The 19,036-nt window shown below is 35.2% G+C and overlaps 1 protein-coding gene and 1 non-coding gene across 4 annotated transcripts in view; one reads left to right on the forward strand and one right to left on the reverse strand.

Moving 5' to 3' along the window:
• Positions 1-19,036, reverse strand: part of Gabra3 (gamma-aminobutyric acid type A receptor subunit alpha3) — a 213,674-nt gene that overhangs the window by 116,488 nt on the left and 78,150 nt on the right. For all 3 annotated transcript variants that reach the window (XM_034484920.1, XM_076918611.1, XM_076918610.1), the window contains one exon: positions 9,449-9,614. In XM_034484920.1, coding sequence (XP_034340811.1) covers positions 9,449-9,588 — 140 coding nt within the window. In that variant the 5' untranslated portion in view covers positions 9,589-9,614. The remainder of the gene's footprint in view (positions 1-9,448; positions 9,615-19,036) is intronic.
• Positions 11,598-11,705, forward strand: LOC117695689 (U6 spliceosomal RNA). Its single transcript, XR_004604714.1, has one exon. It is a non-coding gene; the product is annotated as a U6 spliceosomal RNA (small nuclear RNA).

Here is a 19,036-nt window from a genome sequence, read left to right on the forward strand (position 1 = left end):
CTACATACAGATTAAGTACAGGAAATCAGTAGTATCAGCATTAGTTCAACCTCATCAAAGATCACAGTGTGTTTATGTTCAGGAAAAGCCAGAGAAGCACAGCTGCAGAGTTGCTGATGATGCAGTTCATAAAACAACCCACAGAGAAGACAAATGCACTTCACTAAAAGAATGGCAATTTCCTAATTTTGCATGTCTACTAGAAGAAAAATAGAATTTTTAAAAAGAAATCTAAAATCCTTGGCAGATCATCTCTCTCTACTGCACTCAAGGTTTCCGTAAATCTTGAAGGCTTACGAAATAGAATTCCAGTTCCTTAGCCTGACATTGATAGCATTATAAAATTTATTCTGAATATATGTTTACAGTTTTGAATGCCACTACTTCACTTTTGGTTCAAAAATTATGGCCAGATCAATTTATTTCATTTCTTAGTGTCCTCAAGGTTTTCATTCTCCAAGAGCAGTCTTTCCCAGAATTGGGAAGTCAAAGATTCAATCATTATAATATTCATTATATATACAGGTAGTAATGAAAAACACCTACAATCCAATTGCACACATTGTACTGTCTTTCCAGAAGGTATTTAATGAATAAAGAATGGGATTTGGCTAGTGTTGTGGATGACTGTGCTGCCTGTATTTTGATGTTAACTTCAGCTCTCCTGGGAGGGGCTGCAGACAAGGAGTGAGTCATATACTCAGGTGACTTCTTGTGAACCAATCCCCTATGAATAGAGGAGCCAATCACTGGGAGAGTAGGAGGATCCTGGCTAGATCTGGGAGGAGAGGAGAAGGGGAGGTCTTTTTGGACAGGGTGAGCCCATGGACAAGATGGAGTGGTAGAGTTTCCCCGGTATCATGGTGGATCCTTGTGGATCCAGTACGGGAGGAGTAGATATAATATGGCTTACAAGATTAGGTTTTAGTTGTTACACCCAGAGATTGAGTTACCACTGTTCCTAAACTCTGTGGTGTTTTTCTTCTTTCGGAAACTAGACCAAGTTCCAGAGAGAAAGGTATGGCTACAAAGCCTGGGTTTGCATGATGTGCCCCTCAACGGCTGAGGGGTTTTGAAGCAAGGGAATGGAGTGGTAGTGACCCACTAGTGGGGACTTAGAGAGCTGGGTGGTGAGATTCTGGAGCTCTGGTTGGTGTTGGCTACATGTGGGAGCTTGGCTGGCAGCAAACAGCCATCTTTCTAATACCTCCTGCAACAGGCTAGAGCATGTTTATATAATCTATTGTGGTCCTGAAATAAAGTATTCTTCCAAAAGGCTCTTAGTTTGAAGGTATTTGTCCTCAGCTAATGGTTATATTGAGACATGATTGTACTGTTAGGGAGATAACTTTATTAAGTGAATCAATACTTTATATTATATATTATTAGGAAACAGGGTCTACTGAAGGAAACAGGTCACTAGGAGTATTCCCTTGAAGGTGGTGTGTGTGTGTGTGTGTGTGTGTGTGAGAGAGAGAGAGAGAGAGAGAGATCTGTTTATCACTTCTCTCTCTCCCTCTCTTCTTTCATAGAAACTAAGAAATAAGTAGCTGCCATGATAGTCTTTTTTTAATCTTTAAACTTTTTATTTTTATATTTATTTGTTTAAATTTTTTCTCATTGCTTTAAACTTTATTTTTAAAGACCCATGGCTCCAGCCATATATGTAGGGGAGGTTGGCCTTGTCAGGCATCGGTGGAAGAGTAGGTCCTTGGTCCTGTGAAGGCTAGATGCGTCAGTGTGGGGGAATGCTAGGGTGGGGAGGCAGAAGTGGAGGAGGCACACTCTGCCATGATATTCTAGTTCACTATTTATAGGTCTAAAAGCAACAGAACCAAGTAACCTCAGACCAAAATCTTTGAAACTCTGAGACAAAATAAATCATTCTGCTCTGAAATTGTTTCATTGGGAATTATTTTCATTGAGACCAAAAGTGACACATGATCTATCTCAAGGAGACAGCTATTCTTTTTACAAATAGCTTACATGGACTGGTAAACTAGAAATTTCTCTGCTTGAGATATACCCACTCAATATGTGCCCCACCTGTTCAATTAACTTGTTTTTCTAAGTTTATTTAAAATAAAGATGAGGCAATTCTTCGTACTTTCTTGGGCACCTCAAAGGAATCACTGCACAAAACACAGACTGACAAAAATAAATATAAGTTATTCATTATTAAACAGTTCCACGAGTCAACTTCAATAAATAAACAAGAATCCAGTTCAAAAGTAGGATACCTCATATAAATTTACTGTTATGATTTGGGTTCACTTTAATTTAAATTACCTTTCTTTCTATTACTTTGGAATACACAGAAAATTGCTTTACTTTTTCCTCCTTGTCTTTGAACTCTAGAAATGTGGACATTTGAACTGAATTCCAATTTGTGCTTTAAGATTCAGGAAGTGCCCAAGTGGCATCTCCAGGATTGAGAAATGGTCAAGTGAAAGCCAAAGCCCTTGGACAACTTAACTACTCTGTTATTATAGACCAGTGGTTCTCAACCTTCCTAAAGCTGCAACCCTTTAATATAGTTCCTAACGTTGTGGTGACCTTAACCATAAATGTATTTTCATTGCTATTTTATAACTGTAGTTTTGCTACTGCTATGAATTGTAATGTAAATATTTGTGTAAATATCTTATATGACCCCTGTGAAAGGGTTGTTTGATTCCCTGGTTGAAATCCACTGTCATAGATGGGGAAACAGCAAAAGTAACAGACTAAAAAGAGTTCAACTTCAAATGACTCACAAAGTTTACAAAGAAATCAGAGTTTACTTATTTAAATCACTGCCATGAGGGGATACACAATTCTCCAAGTCTGTTTCCCATATTATCTGAATTATTTTAACAATATATGAGACAATGTTCTGATAAGAAGTTCATAAGCCAATATACAAATGATTTATAATACTGGTTCTGTGGAAAAAATTATATAAAGTAGGAAAACTACAATGTTAGGAGTATTATCAAGCCTACTACAATTTGCTATTTATCTGATACAACTCTGCATAAAGCAATAAGCTGGACACCAGTCTAAAGTTTCTCATTCCATGCTAAAGGCTGAAATCTGCACACTGCAGATTTTTGAAAGTCATCACATTAATCAAATGATCAAAAGTATGGCATCACTAAAACTGACATTATGCAGTAAGAAGTCACAACATCACAAGGTGAAAATGATCAATGGCATTTCCTAGATCTCTAGGTGCTATAAGAAGAATGCATAATATACCCAGTCATTTGGCTAAGACAGTAAGTAGTCAAATTTGAAAGATAACTATCAGCTACCGTTTATCATGATTGTTAGAATGGGCACTAGCACCAGACTCTGTTTCAGTCTGCGTTCTATAACACTTTACCTATATTAACTTTGACACATCACTTAACCTCTCTTTGTTTTATATGTTATCTGTAAAACAGGATACCAAGATCATCAAACTTATGTTTTTTATATTACATACAAATGCACACATTGAAAGTGGTTAGATTAGTGTTTCATATATAGTAAAATTTAAGTTGGAAATTAACATGATGCCAATTCAGGCAGCGGGAAAGCTTTCCCTGACAAGCTCACAGACTCCTTGTAAGACCTGACCCTGCTGGAGACCTCTGCCTGCCAGTAGCTTGGAGTTCTTGAGGCAGTACCTGACCTCTTAAGGCACAGGAGAAGCTCAGGAAAGGTATCCCAGCTGTCTGGAGCTAAGGAATACCACAAAGTCATACTGTATAACAAACATACACAAGAGACTTTGAGGAGGGAAAAACCCAGGAGGTTTTCTTGTTGTAGTGACATTCTCTTGCCTCTGGGCTGGAAAAAGCCATTACAGACAGAAAGCAGGCTTTATGGCTGTTAGGGAAATCTGGGGTCAGGGCCTGGCCACTGGAACTACTCATGTGGGGACCTGGACACTTGTGTGCCTTGAGGGTTTACAAAGTTTCAAAGTATACAAAGTTTACAAGGGGAATATCTACAACCTGAGGAGCTCCACCTGCTAGGCCTTACTCTGGAGGAGTTCTACTAGTCAGGTCCTGGCCCCAGGCTTCCCTAATAGTTGTAAAGGCTGTTCTCTAATGACTGTAACAGCCTTTCTAAGCCCCTATTCTATAAAAAAATATTCCAACAATCCTGAAACTTACCTCTGTATGTTGATGCTGAGAACTGAACTCAGGTCCTCTGTGAGAGCAATGTGTACTCTTAACCACTGAGATATCTCTCCAGCCATGAAAATGTAAATTTTAAGATCAATACCCTATATCTTTGGTACAGTGACACAAGTCAGGCTCTGTTATGTAACCAGAAATAATGAACTTCCCCCACCATCTTCTCTTTAGTTTAAAATATCAGCCATTACTGTTATCACTACCATATAATCTTGAGGCAGGAAAAGCTGTGCAAACCTAAGTGTTACATCTCTCTAGAGCACAGCTTCTAATGTACATTGAACTGTGCAAGTATGAGACCTACACCCTGATATTTTTCATTTATCCTCCTGAATACAATTTTTGAGGCAGAGTCCCATATAACTCAGGCCATGTATACAACTCCTAATCCACCTGCTCCTATCTCCCATGTGCTGAGGTTACAGACATGTACCATAATACACAGTACCAGATACAGTATTCATTTTCTGTCTTTCCAAAATTCTGACATGTGGTAGCTATAAGGCTCCTTGGGCTTCTAAATTTTAACTTAGTTTGTCCACCACAGCTAAAGGCCACATAAAGAAAGGTATAATTAAGGTTCACAATTGCTGGGCTCTCAAATCTCCTCAAGTTCTTCTTTTCCTCAACTAACGATCTCCATATTTCATTTAAAAAGCATTCATTACATGATTTTTCATCTATTTTCTTTGAGTTCTTCATGTATTCCTTATGGTTTCTTTATACTTACACCACAGTAACTCATCTTTCAAATTCACCTTCTTCAAATAGTCTCCAATGAAGTGCCTCATTTGAGAGTTGGACTAACTCAACAAACTATAAAACCTCAATATAATATTCACTGGGTACTCACTAGCTGGGATTATTCCTGTCAAACCATTAGTGAACTACTGATAGTAAATCATTTTTACTCAGAAAAGTACACTTATATGATAGTTAAAAAGACCAAACTATGGATACCACCTAAGTCTACTTGGTGAACTAAGGAGTTTAATGGGAGTTACAAGAGCAAAAATTACTTAAAGACATTGGCATCACCAAAAGCCACCCCAACAGGGGGAAACAGTTCAAAAAAGCTGGAAGCTTGGAGCACACTAACTTGTTGGTTTGAGCCTCTTCCACCCAGTTGAGCTAATCTCTGCTTTTTCCAAGCATCTCAAGTGTCTGAGGGCATCTCTTAGCAGTCTCTACAGCTTATATATACTAAGGAAGAGTAGACCCTAGTAAATCGAGTCAGTTTCAGGGATGTCCTGAAGCTACTAAATCATTAAACTTCCTTGTTTTAATGAACTTCCTCTTGTTTTACCTCCCTTTTGATAGCTTATTTTGTAACAAGCTTCCCTCAAAGATCAAAGATTTTTATCTCAGAAAGAAATTGCTACACAACAATGTATTAGAAAACTTTATTCTAGACCTGACTTTTCTATTAACTTGCTACACAGTCTTAGGAAAATAATTTATTTCTTGATCTCAGTTAATTCGGGTATAAAATGAGAACTTAAACTAGATGTTGTATATGGGTTTTTCAATAATTCCCCTACTAAAGCTCCAGGATTTAGTATTCCTAGAAAATATTAACTGTCTTTCCAAAGTATTTATCAAAGTTCTTTGTGCTAGAATGATCTGGAATATTTGATCAAATACAAATTATTAGGCAGTGTTTCTGTATTACAGCCTTCTGGTGTAAAGCCCACAGTCTGGCTTGTAAACACCAAACACTGAGAATCACTGATATTAACATGTGACTTAAATGAAATACTACTCAATAGGCCATTATCAAAGCTGCTAGAATATCCCGCTTGGGAGATTTGCTACAATAAAGCATAAAATAACAGCAAATAGATTTCTTCAAACATATAATTAAGAAGAAATAGAAACAAACAAAAGCAAACAATAGCTCTTTTAAATATGAAAACTGTCATATGCACCGTGTATTTTAAGTTGAGTTAGTTCATTTATTTCTAAAATATATAAAGAATGCCAAACTTAATATCCAGAGTTAAGTCTTTATTAGTCTCCTGTGTACAAAGCATGAATTATTTTTAACTTGAAAGATAATAAGCAGGAAAAGGTCTCTAATTCAAAAGATATGCAGTCATTTTTCCCTTGCTTTAAAACCAAATACGTTACTCTGCTGTTTCCAGATTTCATTTCCTCATATTTAACATAATTGCTAAAATGCTTGAATATCTGTTTTTCTAAGTTTGAGCAGGAAGTTAGAAAACAATATAAACAGGAAAGGTGACAACACTAAGGATAAAAATAAAATGCAGCTAGCTGTGAGAGAAAAATAATAAATGCTTTTTCTGAGAACAAAAATTTACCAAGGAAAGGAACTATTCTGTTCAAAATCCTTAAAATTTTATGAAAATATGTAATGCATTTTAGAAACTTGATCCCCTACGTGAAATTGTAAAAGCTTTAAGACTTGAAGAGGTGATGTTCATTCATTTAGAATTTCTACCTCATTTAGAACACCTATGTTGGCCCAGGGAAATCAGACTCAAGGAATCAAATATGCCAAAATTCTATAAATGTAAGTCCAATGTCCTTTAACCCCAGAGATTATTGTGCAATGCTGATAAAAGATAGAATAAGACATACAGAGACAAAGTGTGGAGCAGAGACTGAAGGAAAAGCCATCCAGAGACTGCCCCACTTGGGGATCCATCCCATATACAGACAACAAACACAGACACTATTGCAGATGCCAAGAAGTGCTTGCTGACAGGAGCCTGATATACCTGTCTCCTGAGAGGCTCTACCAGAGCCTGACCAATAGAGATGCAGATGCTTGCACCCAACCATTAGACTGAGCACAGGGTCCCCAATGGAGGAGTTAGAAAAAGGACTAAAGGAGCTGGAGGGGTTTGTAACCCATAGGAAGACTAACAATATCAACCAGCCAGACCCTCCAGAGTTCCCAGGGACTAAACCACCAACCACAGAGTACACATGGGCAATACCAAGGAATAAAATATATATAACTCAGAATATAAAAGATAAATATTAGTTGTTTTCTTTTATATGTAGAATCTAGGTTTTAAAATACATGAAAGCAAAAGAGATTTCATTTGTGAAAGAGAAAAGAAACTGGTAAGAAGAGATGTAAAGGAGCAGGATACGGCAATGAAGGTGATAAAATATATACATGTATGAAAATGTCATAGATAATTTTTTTAAATATATGCTAATAAAATGAAAGTAAAAAACAAAATAAATGAAAACCGAAATGAAAGCAGTTTAAATAAATGTTTCAAGTAAAACAATAATATAATAATACTAAAGTATTCCTAGTCTAAGGAGTCCTTCCTAGCAGTGATAGTACACATATGACATAAGAATTTGGTATGTCTCAGAGGACATTAAGAAAAGGAGACAATAAGACTGTAAAATCCAGAATACTAGGAAGTCTGATGTGAGAAGTTTGTCCTAAAAATAGCTACATAAATAAGACCAGAATAGCAATATCAATGATCATGACAATGTAAAAGGAGAGGGGAATCTCAAGGGGCCACATTCCTGGACAAAGAACTACGGGCAACTGAAGACTGCTGACAGCGGGAGAGTTAGGCTTTCCTATGGATGAGCCCTCTAATTGGTTGTCCAACACAAAGTGAAACCATATATAAACAATAAAAACAGACTAAGCAGGTTGTATTTATATAGTTGTGCACACACACACACACACACACACACACACACACACACGTAGTTGGGGAAGAAGAGGCTATCAATTTGAGAAGAGGGATGTGGAAGGAGCTGGGGTGAGGGGACTTGAGAGAATCTGGAAAATAGAAAGTAATTATATTTAAACTAAAATATTTTAAAACAAAAATAAAACAAACATGTTTTATATCACTAAGCATAAATTAGTAAACCTGGAAAAAGAAAGTAATAAATGCTGAAGAACACTGAATTTGAGCAGGAAGACTAAGAAATAAGGTTAAGAAGATGAGTTCAGGAGAGCTTATTTTACTCTCAAGGCAAGAAGATGGCATTAATTCTTCAAATATATGATTTACCTTGCATTATAGAAGAAACAGAATAGAGATGAATGAGTGCAAAATTTTAGGCAGTAAGTTAACTAGAAGCTCTTGCTGGAGTGTAAGTAGAAAACAGCATTTAAGTAAACTGGGCTAGTAAAGGAAAATAAAACAATTCAAGAGACTTGGAGGGTAAAAATTGCAGATTTGGTAAAGTGCTTCAATTTGGAGAGGAAAGGTAGAAAATTGGCAAAGATGACTATAATTTTCTGGCTTAAACAACTGGGTACATGGACTCAAACATGAAAAAGAGAAAAAGGATGCTTTATTTTGTTTGCTCTTAGGAAAAGGATGAGAGGGGATACTTCAGACAGGCTTAGTTTGAGGAGTTTGTGGAATACCTAAGACAACATGTCAAAAAAAAGTTGGATACAGATATAAAAGAAATCAGAAATGGAAAGGAAAATGTAACACTGACATTTATGTTATGCTACTATGTTCCTTTTAATTTCTTCCTTTCCTTTTAATTGCTGTCCTTACCCACTTAATTTCATCTTGACAGCAAATCATTTTCTCAAAGGATGTTGAGTGATGTTGTACTTTAGAGAACCTAACCTAAACACACAGGAAGTGTGTCAAAGATAAATCAATGAAAGAATTATATTTATATTATGAACATATTTATGTATGTTTATATGTGTATGTTTCATTTCATGACAGGAAGAGGTTAAGGAAGGAAAATTCATTAAATATTGCTACTTATTACTAAAGAAATTGAGTAACAGAAGTATATGATTGTTCACTTGACCAACAGAGTTAACATTAACCATCTTAGTTATAGAAGTTGCCTTCTAATCTTGTAGTCAGAATTTTGACATCAAGGAGTATAAGAATGAGTGAGAGGAATGTATAGATAATAAGAATATTACTTCTGCAAGAAATATGGATGTGAAGATGGGCAAAAACTTGAGAAATTTTCTACAAGGAAGATATTTAAGATAAGAGATTAATGATAATGTTTAAATGCTAAATAGACATGATCTCTGAAAGGGGTCAGGTTAAGAATCTAAGAGAGACTTGATAAAATTAATAACACAATATCATCTTTAGAGTCATCCAAGAGGAACTTCAAATTTTCTTTCAAAAGTAACAATTTTATCTGATGTTTTGTTTTCCAAATGCAACGTAACATATAAGTATCAGTGATCAAAGTATTTTAGGGCCTCCTTGGAAAAATAGGGAGGTAAGCATTCATATCATTACATACGTTTTCCCAGGAATAAGTTTTCTTACCCTCCAATATCTTGCTTCACAAAGTCCCCAGGTTCTTGTCGTCTTGATTCCCCTTGGCCAGTGATTCCAGGGAGAATACAAATCAGAAGAAGAAGTCCAACTCTGGTCACATAGAAGTGCCACATTTGTATGATTATCATCTTCTTAGACAGCAACTTAGAGAGACCTGTGAGATCCACGGTACAGGGGAAAGGGACCAACAAAAGGGTAGAAAACAAAGGGGAGAAAGAGGGTTAAAAAGGTTTGAAATTACTTTGTCTAGTATTCACTCAGTTATTTGATACTCCCAACCTAATCAAGGTCAAAATATTCATTCCCAATATGTACTTCTTCTGAACATACCAGAGTTTTTTCAAGAATAGTGAAAGGCAGAACAAATCTCATGTAAAACAGACAGTAATCAGCTGCTTGGCTTCCTGCATGACTGGATGAGCTGTAGAACTTCCCTAAGCCTCAGTTACCTTTTGTAATATAAGAGCTTAAAATAGTCTCCTATGGCGCTGCAGAGATGGTCCAGGGCTTAAGGTACTCTTTCAGAGGATACACATTCAACACTCAGTAACCACCACAAGGTAGCTCACAACTCACTATAAAGCTCAGTTCCAGGGTCTCTGCCATCCTCTTTTGACTTCTGTGCACACCACGCATGTACACAGTGCACAGACATACATGCAGCCAAAATACTCATAAAATACAATAAAAATTACAAATAATTTTTTAAAGACAGTTTCTCATGTCTCCATTCTATTTTGCTGAATAACTTATTTGATCTTTTACATTACAGAGGACTTTGGTCAAGTTAACTATGACACTGCAAAAATTCTATAATAGTAAGATCTAAACATCTCTTTATAACATTGTAAAGATTGTTTCACATCTTGCTAGACATAAACAATTTTCTAAATGTAAGCCTTGAGCAGACATTCCCCAGGTAGGAAAAAATGCTGAGTGAAATAATATGATGTGTCTTGAATAAGAATTCATCTCCATATAAAAGACTCAAGGACAGGTCAACTCCTTTAGGAAGGGGTAACAACATAAAAGAAATATAAGCCTAGCTCCACATCATAGACATTCTTCAATTATCAAATTATACCAATGATTAAAATTAGTGATTTGGAGTATGTACAAAAGGCAAGAATTGTCTCATGGATTCTATATGATAAAAAATGTATATAAGATATGAGGTTAAGAAAACAGCAAATAAAATTGTACTTGTTATTTTAATTTGAGACATGAAGCATTTCAGACCAAAGCTAATCTTTTAAAGTCATGTTAGTAGATTAATTTTCAGACAACATAAGTATATGAAACATTTTTTCGAGGTAATCTTAAGTAAAAGACCTATCCATAAAAGATACCTCATCTGAAGAAAAATTCTGATCTACTTGCCTCTGCCTAAGGAGTGCTGGGAATAAAAGCATGCACAACTACTGCCCGAGGAATAAGGTTCCTTTTAAATATACTCTATCCTTATGAAGAGAGCCATTAGATCCTATTCTAGGCTGTCTGTATGGATCTGGTACAGCTATATGGAGAATCATACTGCTGTGTAACATAAACTTCTGAAATGATCCAATGTATGCATCAGACATGAGAATCATCATGTTATTAGCACTTAGCATGATACTGGTAAATTCAAACATTTCTATTTCACAGAACACAATTTCTTGAGTTAAACTTACATAGTTGGCATACAATTAAAGATTCAAGAACTGTAAATGAGTTGTTGGCCATTTTATATGAATGACCATACCACATAAGTAATAAAATATACCTACATTATTAGACAACTCTGGGTATAAAGAGCATCCATGGTATATGCTCAAATGTCCAGAAGGTCTGAGCACTCCATAAGGATTTATGATCATATGAAAAATGACTACTTCTTGTATAATCATACTATATTATTTGATAGCTGCACCATAAGAACAGACATCACTGATAACAGAAAATAAGGCCCAGAATGTACAAATAAACCACAGAATAAAATACATAAACACATGACCATAAAGTATGTTCAGGATGCGTGAGTAACAATCTTGATTAAAGAAAAGATTAACATTCTATACAAATGAAAATGTCAATGATCAATGTTTGAATATCCCATACTTGTATATAAGTATAGGATATGTATGAATGATCTTAAGTGCTTGCTTCGGCAGCACATATTACTAAAATTGGAATGATACAGAGAAGATTAGCATGGCCCCTGCACAAGGATGACATGCAAATTCATGAAGAGTTCCATATGTTTAGCTGGTCTGCTCCTGTGCAGACACCATATCCTGAGCCATTCTAGAGGAACCAATGCACTCAGAGCAGCAGGATTTCAGGATCCCAGAGGTGGCTTGAGTCCCAGCAGTTCTTCCACCCAGGATGTCAGGATCACAGAGAGATCTGAACTCTAAAAAGTTCTGACACAAGCAAAATAACTGGAAAGACAGACTCCAGTCAGAGACAGAGAGTGCAGGTAGCAATAGAGTTAACAAGATGGCAAAAGGCAAGCACAAGTACATAAACAACAGAAACCAAAGTTACTTAGTATCATCAGAACCCAGTTCTCCCAACATAGCAAGCCCTGGACACCCATCACACCAGAAAAGCAGGATTCAGAATTAAAATCACTTCTCATGATGATGATACAGGACTTTAAGAAGGACATAAATAACTCTCTTAAAGAAATACAGGAGAACACACACACACACACACACACACACACACACACACAAAACATGTAGAAGCCCTTTAAAAAGAAACACAAAAATCCCTTAAAGAACTGCAAAAAACCCCACAACCAAACAGGTGAAGAAATTAAACAAAACCATCCAGGATCTAAAAATGGAACTAGAAACAATAAAGAAATTTCAAAGGGAGACTACCCTGGAGATAGAAAACCTAGGAGAGAAACAAGGAGTTGTAGACACAAGCATCACCAACAGAATATAAGAGATAGAAGAGAGAATCTCATGTGCAGAAGATACCATGGAAAACATTGATACAACTGTCAAAGAAAATACAAAATGCAAAAATTTCCTAACCCAAAACATCCAGGAAACCTAGGACACAATGAGAAGACAAAACCTAAGGATTATAGGTATAGATGAGAGTGAAGATTCCCAACTTAAAGGGCCAGTAAACATCTTCAACAAAATTATGACGTAAAGAAAGAAATGCCCATTAACATACAAGAAGCCTACAGAACCTCAAATAGACTAGACCAGAAACGAAATTCCTCCCATCACATAATAATTAAAACATCAAATGTACAAAACAAAGAAAAAAATACTAAAAGCAGTAAGGGAAAAAGGTAAAGTAACATATAAAGGCAGACCTATAAGAATTACACCAGACTTCTCACCAGAGACTATAAAGGCCAGAAGATCCTGGACAGATATCATACAGACCCTAAGAGAACCCAAAGACCATAAGAGAACCCTGACTACTATACCCAGCAAAACTCTCAATTACCATAGATGGAGAAACCAAGATATTCCATGACAAAACCAAATTTATACAATATCTTCCCACAAATCCAGCACTTCAAAGAATAATTGATGGAAAACTCTAAGACATGAGGGAAACTACAACCTAGAAAAAGCAAGAAAGTAATCTTCCAACAACCCCCAAAAAAAGATAGCTACACAAACATAATTCCACCTCTAATAACAAAAATAACAGAAAGCAACAATCATTTTCCTTAATATCTCTTAACATCAATGGACTCAATTCCCCAATAAAAAGACATAGACTATCAGACTGGATACATAAACATGACCCAGCATTTTGCTGCATACAGGAAATGTATTACAGTAACAAAGACAGACACTACCTCAGAGTAAAAGGATGGAAAGCAATTTTCCAAGCAAATGGGCCCAAGAAACAAGCTGGAGTACCAATTCTAATATCAAATAAAATTGACTTTCAACCAAAAGTAATCAAAAAAAGATAAGGAGGGACACTTCATACTCATCAAACGAAAAAAAGCTATCAAGATGAACTCTCAATTCTGAACATCTATGCTCCAAATACAAGGGCACCCACATACATAAAAGAAACTTCACTAAGGCTCAAAGCACACATTGTACCTCAAATAATAATAGTGGGGGATTTCAACACCCCACTCTCAGCAATGGACAGATCATGAAAACAGAAATTAAACATAGATACAATGAAATTAACAGAAATTGTGAACCAAATGGATTTAACAGATATCTATAGAACATTTCATTCTAAAACATAAGAATATATCTTTTTCTCAGCACCACATGGTACCTTCTCCAAAATAGAACATATAATTGGTCACAAAACAGGCCTCAACAAATACAAGAAAATTGAAATAATTACTTGCTGCATCCTATCAGATCACCACGGACTAAGGCTTGTCTTCAATAATAACAAAAACAATGGAAAGCCCACATACACGTGGAAACTGAACAACACTCTACTCAATGATGTCTTAGTCAAGAAAGAAATAAAGAAAGAAATTAAAGACATTTTAGAATTTAATGAAAATGGGGATATATCATATCAAAACTTGTGGGACTCCATGAAAGCAGTGCTAAGAGGAAAACTCATAACTCTAAGTACCTACAAAAAGAAATTGGAGAGAGCATACACTAACAACTTGACAGCACACCTGAAAGCTCTAGAACAAAAAAAGGCAAATACACCCAAGAGGAGTAGACAGCAGGAAATAATCAAACTCAGGGCTAAAATCAACCAAGTAGAAACAAAAAGAACTACAGAAAATATCAACAAAACCAGGAGCTGGTTCTTTGAGAAAATCAACAAGATAGATAAACCCTTAGCCAGACTAACCAGAGGGCACAGAGACAATATCCAAATTAGAAAATCAGAACTAAAAAGGGAGATATAATAACAGAAACTGAGGAAATTAAAAAAAAATCAGATCCTATTACAAAAGCCTACACTCAACAAAACTGGAAAATCTGGATGAAATGGACAACTTTCTAGATAGATACCAGGTACCAAAGTTAAATCAGGAGCAGATTTAACCATCTAAACAGTCCCATAACCCCTAAAGAAATAGAAGCAGTCATTAAAAGTCTCCTCACTAAAAAAAATGCCCAAGACCAGATGGTTTTAGGGCAGAATTCTTCAAGAATGACCTAATACCAATTCTCTTCAAACTATTCCACAAAATAGAAACAGAAGAAACACTATCCAATTTGTTGTATGAAGCCACAATCACGCTCATACCTAAACCTCACAAAGACCCAACAAAGAAAGAAAACTACAGACCAATGTCCCTTATAAATATTGATGCAAAAATACTCAATAAAATTCTTACAAAACAAATCCAAGAACACATCAAAATAATCATCCATCATGATCAAGTAGGCTTTATCCCAGGAATGCAGGGATGGTTCAATATTTGGAAATCCATCAATGTAATCCACTATATAAACAAACTCAAAGGGAAAAAAACCCACATAATAATCTTACTAGGTGCTGAGAGAGCATTTGACAAAATTCAGCATCCCTTCATGGTAAAAGGCTTGGAAAGATCAGGAATTCAAGGCCCATATCTAAACATAGTAAAAGCAATATACAACAAGCCAGTAGCCAACATCAAACTAAATGGAGAGAAACTTGAAGCAATCCCACTAAAATCAGGCACTAGACAAGGCTGCCCACTCTCACCTTACCTATTTAATATAGTATAGTATATATAGTATATATAGGGGGATGTGATAGGGGGTTCCTGGGCAAGGGGGAGTGGAGTAAGAGGATAACATCTGAAATGTAAATAAAATATCCAATAAAAAATTTAAAAAATAAATGACCTTAAATAAACAGCAAATCATCATAATAAAATAAATGATACAGATAGAACTCCTCATGACATACAAGCAGAAAATTATGTTAAAGAATATGATGCATAAGAAGGCAAAAATATCATGTGAAATCATAAGTAACCAACATGTTCAAATTGCCATTATGCATTGTGCACATGTAAACATAAAAAACAAAAGGAATTAGGCATAATATGTGCCCTGCAAAGACAATATCATTTTTAAGCAAATATTGTTATTGTGGTACATGAGAAAGGATTTGTGAAATAAATCATTTGGTCATCATATATGTCAGAAAATCTTAATCCATAAGTTGTATACTTCCAAGACAAAAGAATATGTGGAGAATTGGATATATTTTTTTCAAGACATAGTAAATGCAGAGTACAAGATTCTGGTACATATATTCCATTTCCTTTGACTATATACCCAGTGGTAGGACTGATTTTTTATCTAAAAATGTCTATCTTTGTTTTGACAGAACTTTTATATTGTTTTCCAAAGTGATTATATTAATTTACAATCCTACCAATATTATGCAAAAGTCCTTCCCACAAGCCCCAAAAGTTAAACAAAAGATAATAAACTAATAGATAACCAATACAAGTCAGCAAATTAAAAGACAATTACAGAATGGGAAAAAATATATTTGATAACAAAGAACTGACATCCAATATATATAAGGAACTAAAAATAGTGGGCTTTATAACTAAACAGACATACACTGAGCCAGAAATTAAAAGAAAGATGGATTACTTCATTGACCATCAGGGAAAACTGAATCATAACCAAGATAATCAGGTACTATTTCACCTCAGAATGACCATCATCAAAATAAACAAACAAACAGAACAAAACAAAACATCTCTCTGGACATGTAGCAAAAGCCAGGGAATTATTTGTATACTGTTGATAGGATTGTAAATTAATATAATCACTATGGAAAAAATAGAGGTTCTTCCAAAACGAAAGTAGATATTATATATGATCAATAAATTCTATTACTGGGTATATACTCAAAGGTAATGAGATACTGTACTAGATACTTGTACTCATGTATTTGTTGAAGTTTATTTATAAAAGCTAAAAGAACACTGAGTCAACCTAGATGTCTTGATAGATGAGTTGATAAATAAAACAGTACATACTTATAGTGGAATACTATCTAGGCATAAGGAATGAAATCTTGACATTTACAGCAACAAGCACAGAGTGAGAAGTAATTATACTAAATAAAACCAGGCAGACAAATATAAACAAATAGCACACATACTTCATTTCTGAAAAGCAGTAAGTGGGCATTGTAGATGAAACACTAGGAAGGGCAAGGGGAGAAAAAACAAAAACACTAAGAAGAAAAAATTCTTGCTTTCTATCATAGTAGGATAATCATGCATTCAAACAATCTATGATTTTTTCCAAATGACTAGACAAGTATAACATTTCCATTACATAATAGTGATTAGATCTTGATTATAAAAGATGTTTATTATACTTGCTTGATTAGTACACATTGTAGGAATAGATCAAATTAACATAATGTACACACACAAAAGTGAACCAAAAACATATGCATGATGTATGATTGAAACATGCAGTTAGATTATTGGCAACAATGTGGATATTTCAACATTGCTAAAATATGTAATTAAAAATTGTTAAGATGATGCAAGATATGGAGGCACATGCCTTTAGGAGGCAAAGGCATGTGCCTCTTGGAAAGTAGAGGCATGTGGATCTTTATGAGTTTGAGACTAGCCTGGTCTACATAGTGAGCTCCAAAATAGTGAGCTATGTAGAAAGACCCTGTCTCAGAAAAAAAAGTTTAAAAAGAAAGAAAAGAAAGAAAGAAAGAAAGAATGAACAAAAGAAAGGAAGAGAGAAAGAAAAAAAGGAGGGAGGGAGGGAGTTACTATTTTATAAAACTGTTAGGAAGACACATTTTATGCTAAGGGATTTTTTTTTTAAAGAATTTATTTATTTATTTTATGTAAGTACACTGTAGCTGTCTTTAGACACCCATATGAGGGCATCAGATCTCATTATGGATGGTTGTGAGCCACCATGTGGTTGCTGGGATTTGAACTCATGACCTCTGGAAGAGCAGTCAATGCTCTTAACCACTGAGCCATCTCACCAGCCCCGCTAAGGGATTTTAACTATAGTTAGGGAGAAAAAAAATAAGAAGCCTGCTACTAATGTCAATCAACCACATTGCAATATGGAAATAAGAGTAGAGCAAATAGAAAACAGTAAGATCAAATGGGCTCACAGGTATTGTTCAAGTTGACATTCAGTTACCCTCCACCCATACATATACAGTTCTGATTCTCATACAATTTTCTCCTTCCAGTAGCAGCATTTTTACACTTTCATTTGCTCAGTGTACAGACTTTAAGCCATTGTTGACTTCTTTTTCAATCATAGTCAATGTATGCACTCAATGTATCAGCAACTCAACTGTTATTCTATTCTGAATGAAACATAGCCAGAATAAAGCCAGTAGTAATCACCTCCTCCAATACAACATACTTCATTACCTCTTATCAAAATAAAAGACTGTCCTTACTCACTTAAACAGTAAATCTGCTCTCCACATAGCAAGCAAGGTAAACTTTTAAGTTGCTAAGTTAGATCATGCTTCACTCTGTCCAATCCTGGCAATTTCTTCTTAATTCAAAAGCCTCATTGTGTATAATATTGCTTGTATGTTTTTAGAATTGACTACACACACACATACACACACACATGCCACCACCACCACCACCAACAACAACCAACATAAATTTAAAGGAGAGCAACATGGTAGGGTTTGGAAAAAGAAAAGGGAAAACAAACATGGTGTAATTATATTGTGATATCCAAAATAAAAGAAGTATATTATATGCATATATTTTACACAGTTGAATAAATGGTATTTTCAAGATTTTTAAATACCATTTAAATTAATTTAAAAAACAAAAAGATAGTTTTATGAATGGGAACACAAAGGATAACAAAAAATTAATAAGCAAACACAAAAGAAAATATGAAATTAGGAAGGAGATAAGATGCAGGTACCTGGGAAGAGTTGGAGAAGGGGAATGAGGGTAGATGTGCTCAAGATCAACTGCATATATGTTTGCAAACCTGACCCTAGCCTACCATCCTATTAGGCACTTTACTTCAGCCACTGTGGATTTCTTGCAAGCCATTGCAATATCAGGCATGCTCCTATCAAAATTCATTTACACTGCTATATATCCCACATAGAGCTTGCTTTTATGCAATTTTGAGAATGTTTGTTTCCTTGAGACCTTCAAGTTTTTATTGAAATATCACTTTGAAATTTTGTTTTGTTATTGTCCTTGTCCATAGAACAGTTTAAGGCCAGTATGAACCGTGATTTTTATTTAGTTTATTCACAGATATATAATTCTTCCTTGGTGTCTATGAGGGGTTCATTTCAGGATTCCTAAATATAAAGTATACTCAGATACCCAAGTCTTTTACATAGAAAGGCACAGCATTTGCCTAGAATCTATGCACATCCTCCTAAATAGTTTAAATGATCTCTCTAGATCATTCATTTACATAATACAATGTTAATTCAATACATCATTATATTACTGAAGGAATAATAAAAATATCTGTACATAATCAGCACAGACATGAACTTTTAAATTTTTTTATCCTGTGATTGGTTGAATCTGTGGGAAATGTCTGCATATATTCAGCACAGACGTGACTTTTAAAAATATTTTCAATCTGTGATTGATTGAGTCTGCTG

This window comes from Arvicanthis niloticus, chromosome X (genome assembly GCF_011762505.2).
Source record: "Arvicanthis niloticus isolate mArvNil1 chromosome X, mArvNil1.pat.X, whole genome shotgun sequence".
In the NCBI taxonomy this organism is placed as follows: domain Eukaryota; kingdom Metazoa; phylum Chordata; class Mammalia; order Rodentia; family Muridae; genus Arvicanthis; species Arvicanthis niloticus.